Source organism: Bacillus rossius, chromosome 10 (assembly GCF_032445375.1).
Source record: "Bacillus rossius redtenbacheri isolate Brsri chromosome 10, Brsri_v3, whole genome shotgun sequence".
Classification (NCBI taxonomy): Eukaryota; Metazoa; Arthropoda; class Insecta; order Phasmatodea; family Bacillidae; genus Bacillus; species Bacillus rossius.
The window spans coordinates 28,448,079-28,466,697 of NC_086337.1; the positions used below are offsets into that span (position 1 = coordinate 28,448,079).

Consider the following 18,619-nt stretch of genomic DNA (forward strand, 5'->3'; position numbering starts at 1 on the left):
ATATCTTAGCACAGAATACATCTGTTGGGTAATATTTTAATATTGCAGAATATGAGTATTTCAAGCTTTATTTATTTTTTTTAAATTAACAGATCAACCTTTTTGGAACATTGACATTTATGTATATTTTTATTCCAGCAAGTCCACATGTGATGTTTAATCCAAAGTGAAAGGATATGTTCAGTCTGCTTATTATGAAGAAGTGAATAAAAATAAGGGAGTTAAAAATAAAAGCCAATTTTTTTTTTGTTTCTTAGTATTATAATCATGTATTCCTACAAACTAGAGTAATGCTATACCATGGATATACGGTTTCTTACATGCATGATGACACATGAAACCTCGGTAAATACAATAGTAAATAAGAACCAATGAAATTAAATATAATATTATATGTGGCTCTTGTGTAATATACCAGTAAACGGAATTATCATAGCTCAGCTTAACAATCTTAATAAATTGAATTTGCGTTTTGGGTCCTCCAAAAATAATCAACTAACAAGGAACTCACAATGGAAAAAATGCAAAGTGTTTTGGTGGGGCGAGATTTGTCTATTTAGGGCCCAAAATTTTTTTTATTTTCATTTATCTAAAAAATTAACATTTTTGAAGGCACTTTAGATCGGACATTTGGCCCTTTGAGAGTTTTGCTTCAATGAATGGTATGCCTAGATATATATCATTTTTAGACGCTGCCTGTAATCTTTGGAGAATATTGCGTAGTTGCCTTCAGTCTATTGCGAGTGCTGTAATGTATGTGGTTTCCATTATCAAAAAGAGCTATTTTTCATTTGAGAACACTTTGCCTAGTTTCCACTGCAGAATCCCTAATAACAAACTTGACCATTAACTCGTTCTCCTCAAGACCAAAATGCAGGAGGCGTTCATAAGTAACTCATCGGAAACAGGGCAGGGGGCCAGTACTCAACGTAACACAACTGTTCTGGCTATTTCTCAAGAGTTACTAGAAAAATTAGAAACAAGCAACATGTAACAAATCGAATACAAAGCAGTATCTCAACATATCGGTCACAGCTCTTAAAAATAAAGTACATGGATTAACATGAAGGATTTCACCCCAAAAACGCATGAAAGGTTACCAACAGTTTGACATATACTACATCTCACACTCAAAAGAATGACTATGATTGCATATTGGACTAGAAGATTCTGAAACAGCCTGTTATGTATAACCAACGAACGAACAAACGGTTAAAGTTGGGAAGCAACCCTCGGGACATTTGCCAGTGATATAGTGAGTGATTAACAAACAATACTGTGGTGATGTTGACCAAAACATTCCAGACTTAGTGAGAAATGAGAAGTGTTTTTCTACAGCAAATCAGCACACTAGGTATTCTTTTAAGAAAATAGAATTTAAGGCAGATTTTGGTAAAAATTACACACTTAATTTTACTTTTGCTCAATTTCCTCTTAATCGTAAAGATAAGGCGCAAAGGTGCTTCAAACAAGCTTGTACTTTTTTTATGATAAGTTTGGACAGGGATTCTACACATTGCCAAGACATCATTTTTAGCAAAATGTAAAATAAGATTTGGTAGGTATAAAAATATGCCAAAATGCAAACTTTTTTTCTCACTACGCTACATCAACATTATGGGGAGGGAGGTATTCCAAATTAACAGCACCCTTTATAAATAAAAAGAAAGGATATCCAAATGGACCACATGCACTTCAAATGGCAAAATAAAGATTGCAGTATTATTTATATTAAAAAGATTTCAAAACACCAACTTAAGGTCTGCAAAAAGTAAATCGTCTGACAGTTTCAGTACAAAACCAACAGAAAAACATTCCTCACCACGACCACCACTTAGTAAGGGTTAGCTCCCTGTCATAAGCTACAACAACCATTGGAGAACAATAAAAACTACAGGGTAACAATCACATAGGATTCAACAATGTCAGTTTCTATTGAAAGAATAAACAAAAACTGAACATAACCAGTTGCATGTACTGGCAATATTTTGTCTGAAAAGCGTTCGGTTATCAATGCGGGCGAGTGACGACGAGCCATCGGCCTACGATTCATGTGTACGTGTGCGACTGTGTGTTTGAAACGTGAGGTATGTGTGAGTACATACTCTGTCACGCGCCTGAGTACTGAGGGAAGTGGTCACGGAACCTGATCGCTTTTCCCGGATGGGAGCGGAGCTTCAAAGAAACAAAGAACGTTGGCAATGCTGCAGCAGTCTTATCAACTGACTTTGACTCTTACTCGGGGAAGTCAACGCGAGTTGATTTGGCCTCATCTTATATCTTTTATTTGCTTGGTTTTTTTTTTTAAATGATGACTAGATACCAAAACTGTTAAGACACCTTTCTTACACGGTAAACAAGAGGTGAACTCAACAATCCGGAATGAAAGGACACTTTGGTTTCTTCCCTCTTATTTTTCATATTCATCTCCTTCCCTCTTTTTTTATCACCTTCTCCACATCGAGCTCGTTTGTGCCACGACAGAATGTGTGTATTTTGTGAACTTTTCCTCCCCTCTTCTCGTATCTGTTTCGGGTGGCGATCTGATGATCGGTACCGTGGTTATGTGGCGGAAGTGGTACGACATCGGACTGGTTTGAGTTACTTTACGCACTTGTCCGGACGGGCCAGCGGAGGACCGAAAACTTAAAAAACAAAACAAGCTTAACAACTCAAGGTTAGTTTATTGCACTGTAAGCAGGCTGTGATCTGTAAACTGTGTTCGCTGCGTTGTCGCATACTGCCGTCGATGTGGTGGCCGGTGGAGAGAAGATGATTGGTTTGGCCAGCCGGCTTCCACTACCAAGACCCAGCCATCCACACGATACAAAAAACACGGTACGTTAGAAATTAAAAAGGAGTTTTATTTTGTAGAACAAAGGAAGTCCTGTCTTCACTTGAGTTTCACTGTTTTATCCCTGCAGATCACAATTATTTTGAGTTTCCTGTGGCTTCTTATGTCCCTTTGGTCACACGCACTCGAAACAACTGTGCACTCTTGCTGCTGTACTGTGAGGATATGCACTTAAACACACATTATTTGTCTGGGAAATAAAATTAAATAAACAGCATTTTTACATCATATATTAAATTTGTTTTTGTTCATAACTTTTTAATACTCAAAAGCAATTATCAAAATTTTTTTTAGTGTAAAATTTCAATCAAGTATATATATATGTATATATCACAAAATCAGTTACTTTGTCGATCAGCATTAGAAGGCAAAACATTTTTTTCATCATTATTTTTCTAAAAATGTTTTTATCCACCACATGAATATAAATGTACAAGATGAACTCAGAGACACAGGGATGTTCTGACTAGGAAACTCACCCTACAAACGGTCCATCCCTCGCAAATTTAATTCTAACATCAGCACATCCAGCATCCTCTCTCATTACGACGGCGTGAGATCATGCGGTCTTTTCAACTACAACTAAATGATTTGTGCTCATTGGTGCACTCTGGGATACTCTTCAAGATATAATATAATTTTAACAATATCTTTCTTTTCTCTTTTTATACACGTTTGTAAAAACAGTTCCATAAATTCGAACTTAGCGCGAAAGAATGGAATGAAACTATATACGACACTTTAGAAAACGACTAGCACAGTATTTAAACAAACTTTTATCACACGATGAAAGTTTGGAAATAATCTTTGGTCATTTATTTTTTTTATACGTCTACCTTAAGCCGCATAATTTTCTCTTCACGCATCATTCTCCATTTTTTTTGTACAACATAAACATAAGCCTTGATCAAATCAAATATTACATTGTTTTATATTTACAGCGTTTTGCTCACAATGTCAGCGTCAAAGGTCCGAGAAGGCACTTCCCAGCGTTACAATGCGAGTGTGCAGCCAGGAAAAAAATGTTTTGGGTCACTTAATTCACAGCAGCAACAGACCAGCTCTCCTGCTCGTGAACTTAAAACTGCGTGACGCGCAAGTTCGCACGCCGCTCCGCTTACAGCTACCACCACTATGCAACTCGCGCCTGCACACACTTGCTGCTTGTAACTCGTACCCCCTCGCAGTACGTGCCAATATTTCCTTTTAGGCAAGCTGACATTTTGAGCGTACATCATAAATAGCATTTACATAACAGTAATTATCATACAAAAAACGAGCAGCGTTCATTTAGCGTCCTCCCGTCGGTTTCGATTACACCGTCCGGCAAACGAAACAGTTTACAGATGCATGTCCTTGAAGGAATGTCGGTGAGTCTTCGACGATCACGACTAGGTCGCAGCCTTGGTGACGACAGCAGACGAACGGAATCGACGAATGTAAAAATTCAAGGAATGGAAAAACCGAAACAAACTGCAAGCAATCACTCCCAGTCACCATCCCCAAATCACTAGAATGTCCGCATCACTTATTCCAATTGTTCTAGGAAGTTTGGCGACTTGAAGTATTCGGGAACCGGGTCGTCAAGTCGTGAAATGATCTTGTAAATTGATTTCTTCCAGGATTGTTCCGTGTCCTTCCCTCCCTGTATTGCTTTGAAGAACTCCCGTAGAGTCTGCTCCACAACATACCGGAAGTTTGAAGGAACCTGCAACATACATCAACGATCAGAACCTAAACCAATTTTTTAGGAGGCAAAGGTTGCTTTGCCTATTAACATCCACGACATCTATAGGGCAAGTATCAAGGATCAGTCCACTGATGATTTTCTTCATTCCAATTAAAACTTAAAGAAACAATGAAACGGAAATGAATATGTTTACACGCTCCTTTATTACCCTCCATTCACCATCATTCCCTACTTCCATTTTTTTCTAAAATAATTTTACAAGAGGTGAATAATTGCATATTTTATATTTTAAGAACAATAACTGGTGAACCTTAAGTAATATAATTGAGACACTTAAACATAATTTGGATCAGGAGTAACCTTTTTGTGGTATATAAAGCCTAACATACAATATTCACAGTTCATTACTTTAATATTTGCCCAGACTTGATCAAGTGGTACTACAGTTGTACAATCAGAAACTGTTGTAGAGGCACATATTTTATATAATTTCAAAGACAAGCATTTTCTTAAGTTATAGATTCTGTACTGGCATGTGTAAAGTACACCAGATCTACAGTTAGCAATTTAGTAGTTTTAATTTCTCACAGTTCGTTATTTGTTTTGAAATAATTTGTTTAGAGCTTTAGTCTGCGAAATGACAACTAGATTATCTCCCCTTTGCACTTAATAGGAAAAATTAAATATGAACTGCATAAGCAACTATTTTTTGCTTTTCATTACCATGAAGAAATCTATGGATTTTAATTTTAACCAGATTAAAATAACTGTTTATTTAATTCCACTTGAGTAACTTAACTGATAGTACTGATGACAGTAATAATTCAGTATGTACAGGAAATAATTGTTATTGAAATTCTGACAACAATTCTTCTCAAGTATCATGGGTGATAAAAGCGACTGTACTATATTCACGTTTGAATAACTCTTTTAAATTATTTTTTTCAGCCCCTTGTCAAAAATTACATTTTGTTAGAGACCTCTGACTTACACTTGAGTGAATATATTAAATTACCGAAACAAAATAATGGCAATCATACCATTTCTTTATCCATATTATAATCTTAAAAATAATACAATCATCTAATAGAATTTATTTGTAAATTATTTGTAAAAATAACATTTGATTTGAAAACTTTTTGTTGAAAACTGTAATCAAGATGAATCTGCAACTAGCTGGTTGAATAAGTTTATGAATGATATAAATATTTTCGGAAGTTTGCTATTACTTCAGTTTTCCAAATGATAAGTGTTTTTTCAAAGACATGGAAGAGTTATTCGCATTTACACTAACTTATGTTAAAGAAATATGTAATTTCATTCCATGTAAAATGTGGAAAATTTTGTAAACTTGGCATTATCCTATAGTCTTTTTTTTCTTCCCCTTTCTGATAAACACTGACAAATAAAACACTTCAAGTCACCTTATCCAAACAATTAGGAAAAATGGAAATAATATTGACTGTCGTTAATGTTTTTACTTATACTGAACCAGTAATCTCTCATTTTACTTGAATGAACATGTGCATGTCATGCACGTGCTGTTTCATGCATTTCCTCATGTAAGTATGTGAATATTATCTGTGTACACTTGAGTCTATCCATGTATCAATGAGAGTTACATAATATTCAAAACTGCTTGGCTTTGATCTTCAAGTGAAGAGTTATGCTGATCACGTAAGTGTGAACGGCTAATAACAACACTAAAGAGAAAATAACTTATGTATTGTATGATAGTGGTGATATTCTCTGAACAGTAACAATGAACACTTAAAAACATTTTTCTGCATGCAACACATATCAGAACAAAAAAATTTTTTTTTTATTATTATTTAATCATGAACATGCAAAGCTGACATAATTTTTTTTATATACGTTTTGTATTAACGGTTAGCTGTTTAACATGCATCTCTATTTGATGTAGTGTTGTATAGTAGTGTTACATTGTATGTAGCAACCACAATATTCTACCAAACGTAACTGTAATTTCAGATGACTGACTATACCTGCAAGTTCTAACAGATAACCATTGCTTTCTCTGTCTTCATTGCTAAAGACCATTTATTGAATTATTTGTTTGTTCACGATGAAGTGAAACTTAATTTAAAACTTAAGTTAGTTTGTTAGTGTATACATGCTTGCATACACCGAAAATACTTAGAACTTTATATTATTACAAGTGTTACTCGTACTCTTGTGTACTGTTTGTTTCCATTTATTTACTGAGACTTAATAATGACATTAATGTACATGCTCAGTTTGTGAATGTAGTAAAATAACATGTCCAGATGCTGTCATTCAAACTTTGTAGTTTACTGCTGAGTTTTCGTGTAAACACATACTGTTTAAACACAGTATTGTTTCTACAGGTTTTCAGAGATGTCAAAAAACTTTTTTTTTTTGCTGTGTTACATATAGAATTGTTTCAAAAATTATTGTTTGTATTATGTAGATCATGACAGTGGTTTTCAAATACTAGTTTAAGTTTGAACTCTTTCAAGATTAGCAAATTATGCACTGTTTAATGTACCTAACTTTTTTTCTTAATTAACTTTATAATGAGCCTTGTGTCATGCACGAGAATTACATGAAAGTTTTGTTATTAAAAAAAAACCAAGAAATTGTTTCTTCAAGGTTTCAGGGATGTCAAAGAAACTTTTTTTATCTGAGTTGCAAATAAATTGTTTTTGTTTCAAAATTAAAAAAATATTACTGGATGTATTATATAGACCATGACAGTGTTTTTAAATACTAGCTTTACATTTATCTAAAAGAGTTTGAATTCTCTTGAGACTAGCAAATAATGAACAGTTTAAGGTACCTGCAGTATTTTTTTATTTTCCTTTTCAATTAGCTTTATAATGGGCCCTTGCGAAAGTGTTGTAATAAAACAAAACCAAGAATTTGTGAACGTCACAAATGAGACAGAACAAACATGCCCAAGCAGTGCAGCCACTCTAAGCTGAGTAATTTGTAAATTTTTTTTGGCGCACCTGTGGACCCCATACCTCTATGTGGTTGTTCCTGTTGTAGTGGAGGTTAAGGACTCTGTAAATTTCCGAGTCGGCGCCCACGTGCAAGTCATCTGCGTTCTTCACGCCTTCGCTGACGGCTTGCCGCGCGTACTTCTCCATTTGGATGTAGTAGAACTCCCTGCGGAAAACATCACCATCCCTTAAGTCCCTGTTGATCTACCACTGTAGATGTGAAGGCAAACAAGAAACATTCTTTTAGGCAGTCATATTAACAATTTGTTGATTTCATGCCAACAAAACATTAAGTTTGTTTTGGGGTTCAGGGATGTTCAGTGACTTTAATTTAATGGTGTGGTAACCTAAATTATTTTGCTTATAAAATGTTTGTGTTTTTGCACATGAATTTAAGTAACTTCATAATATTACCGTATTCAATTCTTTTTAACAGATTTTTTCTACCAAGCCATTCCTTAATTAATGTGTTTTTTATGAACTTAAAAGCCAATTTTTTTTTACATTAGTCCTGTCCTAGCATGTACTGAAATCATTCACTCATGTGGTGTAAATTTTTGGTTTACCATTTATATGTAGCTTTGGCCTTTAAATTTTTTTTTTTATTGCTTTCATAAATCAATAAAAAATTATGTTTTTCTAGCACTCTGAGTAACTCAGTTTTTTAATGATTATGAAAAAAACTAATTATTATTGATTTAATGAATGATTACTAAAAATAAAGTAAGCATTCGAAGACAAAGGCTACATATGAACGGTTAACTCAAAACTGTATACCACACGATTTAATGCTTTCAGTAATCACATGCTAGGAATGAAAAAAAAACCTGTAACGTAATAAGAAAACATTAAATAAGAACTTGTTTGGATGAAAAAATATTTAATAAACAATTAAATTTCGTTATATTATGAATTTATTTAAAACCATGTGCAAAAACACAACATATGAGAAACAAATTATTTTAAGATACTACCCTGTTAAATGCTGAACCTTACCCACCATGTTGGATTTTTTGTTTTTGGTCATTTCAGATTTTAATGAAGAAATAATTTTAAAATGAGACACAAGCTATTTCATGTGTGTTATGCAGATATGGAAAAACCATAAAATAAACTTCTAATAAGTGACAATGGCAGTATTAGTCGGGCAAGTATCCTGTGAATATTTTTATGACTTTCTACAAATAGCAGATAAGTATAGAATATATCTGGCATGAAAATTATCGACAAAAAGATTTAACTGCTTACACATACAGTGATACATTCATAAAGATTGGAATGAAACCAAATAACCTGAAAATGACAAACATAAAGGGTGAAGTTGACTGTTAGAAGATTATTTTTTTTAAGGTGTTTATCTATTAATGCATAGGAACTCACATGTCAATAGTTTACTTGAGACTGTGTATGCCTGTAAATATTGTCATCTTTGATAGTCATTGTAAGAAAATAACCACATATTAAACTCAAGTGATACAACTTATGAAAATAATAGAAATATTAGTAACTACAGGAACTGTTTGAGTTATGTACTATGCCTTAATAGAGTTAGCCTTTAAACACTTGTTTGAAGATACAAAATTTGGTCACTAAAAAAAACCTGATAAATGCTAGATGTCTGCCATTTCTGCCACTTAACTTTAAATTTTTTGAAATATCGTTTAAAAGTTTACTATCAGTTCTTGTGAACCCTTGCACAACATTTGAGAGTTGACATTATGTTATCATATACCATCATATTATGTTATCATATGTTGTCATATGTATTAATCATATGAAATGGTGAAATTGTCAAACACAACTTAACTAAAATAACTTTTTTCTTAAAATTATTATTACACATTTAAGACTGGAAATAATTTCTTTGGTAAATGCTTTCGGGATTGTAGCCCGATTTACCAAGAATTGAAAACAAGAAAATTTCAAGTTTTAAAAACATAGTATTTACAGCTCTGTAATTACCAAATAATTCTGGCTGTAAGTATTGCATATTCTGTAGCTGAACAAATGGTCATTACGGAAATTCAGTTAATTAAATAAAATTTCATTGCACTACCTGCATAAGTTTAGAGAGTTAGATATTGAGAGGAAGTACAAATTTAATATGAAGTTGTAATCATCTAAAGTGCCTATTGTGTCGAAGATTCAGATGAAAGTAGACACAGTATGCCAGCCAGGAAAAATTATAGCTCCGGTAGGTAGGTTTGCCTCACTGATCGTAACTGATGCGAACCAGCCAATATTTACATTCTGCTCCAAGTGTTCAATGTTTCTGTGGCTTGCCTCATCCGTTAAAAAAAAAAAACCTTAAAAAGCTTGCTTCAAATTAATGTGGAAAAACAAAATGTTGACAATGGACTCATTCTTACATACACGTAACCGTTCCGGAGAGCTGAAGCTTTCGTTGGACCAAAATTGAGACATATCGGAGGGGTTACATGGAACCGGGTGGGGGGGGGGGGGTGATGAAAAAGAAAACGGGGGAGAGAGAGACAGAGAGAGAGAGAGAAGGCTGGATGTACTTTTCTTCCCCTGCAGTTGTGTAGATAGAACACCGGCAGAGAAGACTCTTAGCCATTGAAACCGAGCCGAGTAGTGCTCACTCATCTAAAAAAAAAAAAAAAAAAACCTGCAAAGCAGGCGAACTGTCATCGGACCAAGGAACACCCTGAATGGCATATATAAAAAAGAGAGAAGTAAACAATTTGTAAGATTGCTCGCAGCCGGCCGGATGTTCTCCGCTGGTCTCCGGCGCACCGGGTGATCAGGGGACTTCTCGGGGTAAGGCCTCGGCGTAGTTCCTGCCGAGTCAGCGGCCTCCTTCGAATTGAATTACCCGTCCCCTACACTCCAGAACGACTTCCCCTCCCTCTCTCTCTCTCTACGGGACGATTTTTGAAAGTAATAATTAGATGCTCCCTGCGCCCTTAATTAGTTGCAACTAATTAGAGAACAGGATTGAATTAATGGCGGGGCGACGCCGCTCCGACAGTAGGGCATTGGCGGAAAGAGCGAGACTGCGGTGTATGATGAGAGACGCTGCAAGATATGCCGGAACGACAAGTCGCTCGTAAAGGATTAGCGCCTCTCCTACCCTGTCCCCGGGCAAGAGATACGGAAAATACTTCCTTGGGAATAACTCCCGCGCCAAAAGAAGAGATTTCACAGGCTGCCTTTGTCGCGACTCGAGCAATCTGATCAAACACGGGAGTCCGCAAGGGGGGGGGGGGGGGCGCTACCTTTTTGAGGAAAAGCGTAACGTCCCAATAAGATTTAACACTTAAAACAGAAACTTGACTGAGTTAGAAACATCCAATTCTTCAAGTCCCACTTGTCAAAAGGAGCTTCCTTAGAAGTGCTCTTTGTCTTGCGTGTGTTTTTAATTAATACGTTTTTCGTAATTGGTCTGCGCAGATATCTACGGCGTCGATCCCGAGAGAATCCCATTTTGCATTGCCTGTGGAGAAAAACACGTTTTCTCTCTCTCTCTCTCTCTCTCTCTCTCTCTCTCTCTCTCTCGTCTTCCTGGAGAGTTTCGGATGACTTGACGTCACTCCCGACTGCGGAGTTCGCGAACGCGTTTCCCAATCATTTTCGAGTCTTCGCGCGGGTCGACCTGTTTCGAAGCACCTACAATCGAGAGCCCGAGCGAATCGATTTTTTTCTTCTTTCGAGCTCGCTGTTGCATAGCCGTGGAGCCGCAGCGATTGCGAGGCGCCTCTATCTAACTCCCTTCCCCAATTCATTACGGATCTTTTTTTTTAAAAAAAAAAAAAAAAAGTGTTAGGAGCACAAAAACCTCTCCTCGTCCCAGTACGTGGCTAATTAATGAATTACGCGAAGTTTCGAGAAGAGAGGCAATAATTAAAGGGGAGTAGAGCGTATTCACAGGCGTCTACTGACAGCTCGGTTTATGCTCGATGTTGAATTTAAGTATATGTGTGTGTGTGTGTGTGTGTGTGTGTATATATGTGTGTGTTTTTAATTTCTTCCAGTGGTGTCACAGTAGCGGATTAACCTCGTTCATCGAGCCGTCTAGAGGGTGCGCGAGAGACACGGCGCCTAAAGCGGGAAGCGGAGGACGCGCTTCAGACGCCGCGCCTGTCGTTCATCCGTGATTGGCTGCTGCTCCCGCCGCGGAGGCGATCCTCCACTCACGGGCATACGGCCGCGCACAGAGCGCTAAGAGCCCCAATTAGATAATATTACCCCACTCCTTTTCCTCTCTCCTGCGGTGAAGAAGGCACGACGAGGAGGGGGGAATACGTTCTACCGGGTGTTACGTGCCTAAAACATTACTCTGAAAACACGCGTTTTAACAGTTTCCTCTCTTCTCAAAAGCCATACTAAAAAATTAAATTCGGAAACAAAACTACTCATATTCGCCCTCAGTGTATTCTTGAATGTTTTATTTTTTTTCCCCGTAAACAGATCCCACTCGGACATCATGAGCAGTTTTCAGATCACATGGTGTTTTCCCCCCTCCTCCCTTGTAGGTCGGCGCACCGTATGTGTGTCCGGGTAGGCGTAACATAAGCCCGGCGTGCACTGCTCAACCGACGACGACTCCCCAGCGCCATCTGCCCCGTGCGGTGGATGGACATTTAAAAGGGGGGGGGGGGGCGGAGGGATTGGGTTGTCATCCAGAGACTGCCACCCTGGGCCCTGCTTCAGCCCCCTCTTTGGAACCCCCGCCCAGTCCCTGGGGGGGACGACGCCGCGGATAAAGTCCTCCCCATCTCCACGACCACCGGGCACGAGTCTCTTCCTCCGTCCTGCGCCGAACCTGCCTGCGACCCCGCGTGAATGTGCCCATGCAGGTTTCACCAGGGCCCAACTGAACTAGTTACAGTCCAGAGTTGGCCGTGGCCGGCCAATCCCCGAACACAGCACAAGATGCTACCCTTTCTGCGTGGCCGGGACGCACCTAGAGTCTTCCCTAACCCAGAACCCCTCGCAAACAAATACACTTTGATTTAGTTAGGTTAGGGGGGGCGGGGGGGGGGGGGAAATCCGAGCATTGTTAAGGTTTCGTCATTGATATTTACCCCGAGATGACACCATGGACTAGAATATCTCATGTCTCAAGGTGAATTTGAGTCAACTATACCTACACGGTAATATTTTTTTTTTTTGTAAATGGAACAGAAATATTCATGTAAAATTACAGATATTTGACATTTTGTACCTTATATGAAAACAAGTGTATTGCTGCAAAATAGTGTTCGCAATAATAATGGGTTCGGGTTCTCACCCGGGTATTTATGCTTTGTGTTGTGCCAGTACCTACAATAGTTTACTGAATAGCTTTCCAGTGTTAACTGTGCCCATAATAAGTATGATACAACAAAATAAAGTCAATTTGTTGAATATTCGATTATCTCTTCCATTGTATAAACAATTATAAAGTGTGCACCATTTCTTGGCAACTGGTTTCCAAATGAATATTTTGTAAAAGTACAGAACATTTTTTTTCAGTGTGTAGTCTTGAGGGATGGGTCCTGTTGTCTGAAGCCTATGCACACGACCGTACGACGCTAGGCCCTACAAACATACCAGCTTCAATCTAAAACAGCAGCAGGCTTCCGTATAGTCAAACTCACCGACCACGTCCGGCACGCCTTGTTACAGCCATCTGAAGACCGAGTTCGGATTGGTGGTATCTGTGGGTGACCATGTTTGGAGGTGGCCACTCAGAACGAGTTTGCTTAGTTGGTGCAGAAACGATGACTCCCTCGTTTAGGGCGAAGCAAAAGAGTTGCAGCCATTACTCACAGGCTTCAGCCGACCAAAGTACAGCTAGAAGCTCCTTTTCGTATCCAAGAGACTCGCGGGTAGGAGGAGGGATTGGGGGGGGGAGGGGGATGGAGAGGAGGCTGTTTCGCACATATCGCGCCGACTAATCACTTTCATTAGCCTAATTACCTCGTGCCGAGAGGGAAACGCCCACCTTTCCAGGAACCTTGCCTGAGCACGAGCGCGCGCGCGCCTCCCTTGAACTCTGTCCGCGGCATTTGTGCGGCTGTCGGCCGAGACAGAAGGCGCGGAAGAAAGGGGGCGGCCGACGGGGGAGAAAGAAGAGAGCTTGTGGCAGCCGCGACAGCGCACCGGCGCTGCAGTGTAGCCTACACACGCCCCATTAGTGCTCCTGGAGGCCGCCCGCCGACGGCTAATGGAGACGGCCGATCCCCGCCGCTTCCATCGCGAAAACAAGACGGCTTTGGACGCTCAGCGTCGACCCACACACTTGGGCTTCAGGTGTATCACGCGAAAAAAAAATGTAATGTTCAAAACGTACGGTCTAGAGAGACCTTCCTTTGGTAATTTCAAGTTGAAGCTGGAAAAAACTGGTTTATATTGGAGGTAACAAGTCTTATTTGCCATGTGACATGTGTTCGCACGTCCTTGCCGAAGATGTGCTCAGTCGCGTGAGTTGTCTTCAAACGCCCCCACATTTTTTTTTTCCTTCCTTCACCCCCAAAGCACATCCCTCCTTCAAAGTATGGCGTGCTTTTGAATCACCACGCGAAATCTGATGGTCCTTTTATTTCTTCTTCTCCCTCCACCAACAGTTCTCTCTCTCTCTCTCTCTCTCTCTCCTATCCCCTCTGCCCCACCGCCCATTCGAACTCTTTTCTCTCGCTCTCCCGCGCCAAAAACCTCGTGCGCTAAATGGCTTCTTCCCTACTCACTCCTCCTTTATTCTCACCCCGGGTCCCTGTTTAATTACGTGACGTCAGAGAAGTTTGGATTTGATGCGCATTGCAGGCACGTGTTTTGGTCAGCTGGTGCGTCGGGGTTGGTTGAAGCTAATGTTTTTTTTTTATTCTTCCAGACTCCCAAGAAAAATATATGTGGAAAGGCAGAGGGAGAGGGGTGAAGAGTGTGTTGACTCTGTAAGAATAAAAACTGGGACAACAGAGTATTCACCTAACGAACCCATTTCTCTCTGTAATCAGTTGAAATGCTGCTCCTGTTATGTGCGATAGGTATGCGAGAAAGAATGGATGATTAGACTTAACGTTTCATCGAAGTAAAAAGGTACGATGAAAGGTGGTGAGGCGCTAATGGACCACAGACGGAATGAATGGGCAGGGGAAAAGGGAATACCCTGAGAAAACCTACCGGTCATGGCAATGTCCGCCTGGATTCCCACTAGCGAAAAATCGTTTTTTTTCCGCCTCGCCGGGAATCGAAACCAGATCGGTAAGGCCCCCGATATCGAGTGATTTTAATCACTTTGTATCGAAGGAGGATATCTTTATAAAATATGCCTAGCCTGTGTGTCGTACGCTAGGAGCAGCAGAATTTGTGACGTTTTGGTTTTATCATTTATCATTAATTTGGTTGTTTACTGTTCGATTACTGTTGTGATTACATAAGGAGAATAGCTTATATCTTCGGACAACATTTTTGTATTTTAACAGAATGTTAAAAAGGTAAGCCTACAGTTTGCGATGGTAGCAAGAAAATTTCATAATTCAAACAAAATTCGTTTTAAAATAAATTTACATTCAAGTTGAAGTACGGATTATTTCAAAACATAATTTTTTATACCTATCTTTATATCTTTATTTTTTGAAAGTAATCCATACATATTTTTAACATGTAACGTTTTCAAATTTGGTTTCTTAAAATCAGTTGCATTATTTAAATTTCATACGATATCGTCTTTATATGACTTTACAGAAATTGGATTCTTTTCATAAAGTTTTAATTTTTTTTTCATCCGTTATACCTTCAAGCAGTACAGATTCTTTTTTATTTGTAATCCACGAGACCTTTTGTGGAAAATCCATCCATTTGTTTAAGTTCAGCGAATATTTTATGGACATGTTCTGAACTCGTAATTAAAAATCTTCCTTCTCCTTGGTTGCGCATGTTCTCCTTGGAACAGAGACACGCAAATGAAGGCCAAGGGTTCAAACGGGGCTACAGCCAGCGCCAATAGAAATCAATGAGCGCAGCTCTGTTGGCCTAGTCCAAACAAGGTACAATATCCCGCGGTATCACCCTCCCGTGCGCGAGAAGAAACAAGATCGAAGGCATTTAAAAATTTTATCTTTTCCCCCCTTCTTCCTCCCTTCACTTGGTCTCTTTTTTTCCCCCTCCCTCCAGTCCCGGTTACAAGTCTCTCGTCCCCAAGGTATGTCGGTAAGAGAGGGAGGGGGGGGGGGTGGAAAAAGAGGGGAAAACAGGGGAGGACATGGAAGGATTGATCCATGTCTTTCTTCCCCGATGGCTCCTTCTCTTTCTCCCCTCTGCCATTTCCACATTTACTTGCTCTTACTTTAGGCGTCCTTCCCCCCCTCACTCCCAATTCCCCTTTTGCCATTACTTTCCCTCGACGTTCGCGGCAGTCAGGAGTCACTTAATTAAAAATTACTTAATTACGGTCTTGGGCTCTAATTAGTGAACATGCCTTCCTTTTTTTTTGTGTGTGTGTATGTGTGCGTCGTAGGATGTACGTATATACATGTAGCTACGTATACATGTACGCAAAATTTCACCACCCCCCCCCCCATTTCACCCTGTTCCTTGACTTATTTTTATCTCTTGTATGTTTCTGTTTAAAGTTTCTTTATTTCTCCCCTTGGCTTACTCGTCGCTCCCCTGGCGTTCTTGCGCTTCAATTCCCCTCCCCCCCCCCCCCCTCATCAACAGGGGATGTCAGAGATCTCTCTAGCCCGCGCGCCATCACGCTTCCTTCGCAGCATCCCTGGACCAGGCGGATCTCCCATCCCCCTCTTACCGCTGCTCGAGCGCCGGAGAGGTCAGAATACGTGGCGGACGTTTCCACGAGCCATTCGGGCTCCCGGTGCTCACGTCTCCACAGTTTGTCCAGCCACCTACTGCAAGGAGTCCACCTGGACACCAACTACATCAGTGGCACAGGACAGAAGACACCAGAAAATACCTGCTCGAGAATATTCTTGAATGTGGTGTTGCGTATTTACAATACACTAACCATAATAAGTAATAATACAGCTCACGGTGTTTGGCAGGAAATCGTTAAGAGCATAGGCAAGAGAATAGAAGAGTTTTTGTTATAAATGGCTCAGAGGTGATCCAGAATAACTACACACAAATCGGAACATGATCTGAACTATTGGCAATGTCAATAGAATATTAAAGAAGACTATGAAATGAGGGGATCCGGAATATTAGTGACAGAAGAGGAAGTGGATGACTAAACGAACAACATGAAGAGCTTTATCTTCGGCAACATCGATATATAACGGTAAATAAATCTTTGGTTTAAAGGGAAGATAGAATACATGAGGAAACTAGTTAGGAAATAAAATAGAATAATTATATTAACATGTGAACACTATGTATAAGAAAGTAAACTCCTAGCATACCCTTAATGGGATTGCATCTAGGTATTCAGAAGTAAAATGCCGCAAGGAATAGTCGGTGTCGGACTAACACCCCGACACGAGCTTCCAACAACCACTTTCATCGCGACTCGAAGGTGTCTGAGGAGCTACAGCGAGAGGCGTCCCACTACCATCCGAACCTCGCTAACCTTTGCTTGACTCGGAGAACCCCATCCCGGTAGTAACGCAAGGCGCTTACGTACCGCTCATGACCTCCATGTCGACGAGAAGTTAAGCCCTAATTAATGAATTATTGTGGGACACGCCCTGGAAGAATAAGGAACAGATTGTAAGGGCGTTAAGTCGCATTAGAGAAATAGAAGATGATGTTCGGGCGGTCGGAGAACGCCACGAAGATACGAAGGGTTTTCGGGAAGAGAGTGAGTATGAGAAAGAGAGAGAGATAGAAGGAGATAAGGCGGGAGAGGAAGAGAGGGGAGAGAGATAGAGCGAGGCAGAGAGGGAGATTGAGAGATAGATGGAGAGGGAGAGAGGGCGGGTGAGGGAGAGTGGGAGAGGGAGAGTGGGAGAGGGAGAGCTATAGAGAGGGAGAGAGGGGGAAAAAGAAAGAGAGGGTGGGATGGAGAGAGAGTGGGGAGAGGGAGAGATATAGGGGGAGAGATAGAAAGGGGAGAGGGAGAAATGAGGAGAGAGATAGAGAGGGATTAGAGATAGGGAGAGAGGGTGAGAGATGGAGAGGGAGAGAGCTAGAGGAGGAGAGAGATAGAGAGAGGGTGTAATAGGGAGAGAGAGTGGGAGAGGAATATAGAAGGAGAAAGAGAGGGGGAGAGAGCCACAGGTCGGCAGGCCTGCCCCGGAGGGGTCGGCGTAGGCAAGCCACGTGGCTGATATTGGTCTCGCGTGCGCGACGCCTGACGCCGAGGCGCCCCGGCGGAAATGGCGTCCTTCCGACATGCGACGCCTTCCATCCACCACCTATAAGCCGCCAGCAACGACGAGCCTCGTTAATGGCGGGCAGAGAGAGACTGGGCGTGTTTGGGCTTCGTGTCCCGCGTCGACCCTTCCTCCCCTCGCCACGCTTCCCGTATCGCTCACGGACATCTGCAGTCCGAGCCTGGACGCTGCACGGACGTCTCTCGCGCACATGCTGGCAGAGGATAACTGATCCTTGATACGGCCGCAAGTGTACCTTATAGTTTGTTCGTGTTCCAGACACTTTGTTTTCTTATTTTTAAAAATTTTATTCTAAAAACACCTATTTCAGCTTTGAATACACTTTCAGGCTCGGCTTTGCCCATTATGTTTTTATTACTAATTGCAGATGTATATCACTAAATATTTCGTAAATGAGATTATAGAAACAATTTTGTACGTGTTATCGAGCTGTTATTAGGCACAGTTTGGGCCAGTGCCGTAGATTTTTCGTGAAAACGTCGGGATAAAATCAAACCAATTATGTGCAACAAACACGTACAGACATGATCTATCCGTTGTGGGCTCAACCATTGTTGACGCATTTTTGGTCTTGTAGTTATTAGCTATTCAAATATTTTGTATTAACGATTTTATATTGTATTAGCGATTCAAATATTTTGTCACATAAGAAAGTTCAACCGACTATCCCTGTAACAAGCTAATAGACTTTTCGCGTAAAAAAAATGTTCTAGTGGTGATCACGATATGATATTTCACGCAAGAATTTTAACTATGAATATTTGCCTGTACTCCGCAACAGAATGTTTAATAT

At 40.1% G+C, this 18,619-nt stretch overlaps 1 protein-coding gene across 2 annotated transcripts in view; it reads right to left on the minus strand.

Moving 5' to 3' along the window:
* Positions 1-226: 226 nt before the first annotated feature.
* Positions 227-18,619, minus strand: part of LOC134535900 (homeobox protein prospero-like) — a 201,698-nt gene continuing 183,305 nt past the window's right edge. Inside the window, exons 5-6 of one of the 2 annotated variants that reach the window (XM_063375271.1) lie at positions 7,553-7,697; positions 227-4,562 (exon numbers count right to left, since the gene is read on the minus strand). In XM_063375271.1, coding sequence (XP_063231341.1) covers positions 4,383-4,562; positions 7,553-7,697 — 325 coding nt within the window. In that variant the 3' untranslated portion in view covers positions 227-4,382. Of the gene's footprint in view, positions 4,563-7,537; positions 7,698-18,619 lie in introns of both variants that reach the window. The other variant, XM_063375270.1, reaches the window with a different exon arrangement.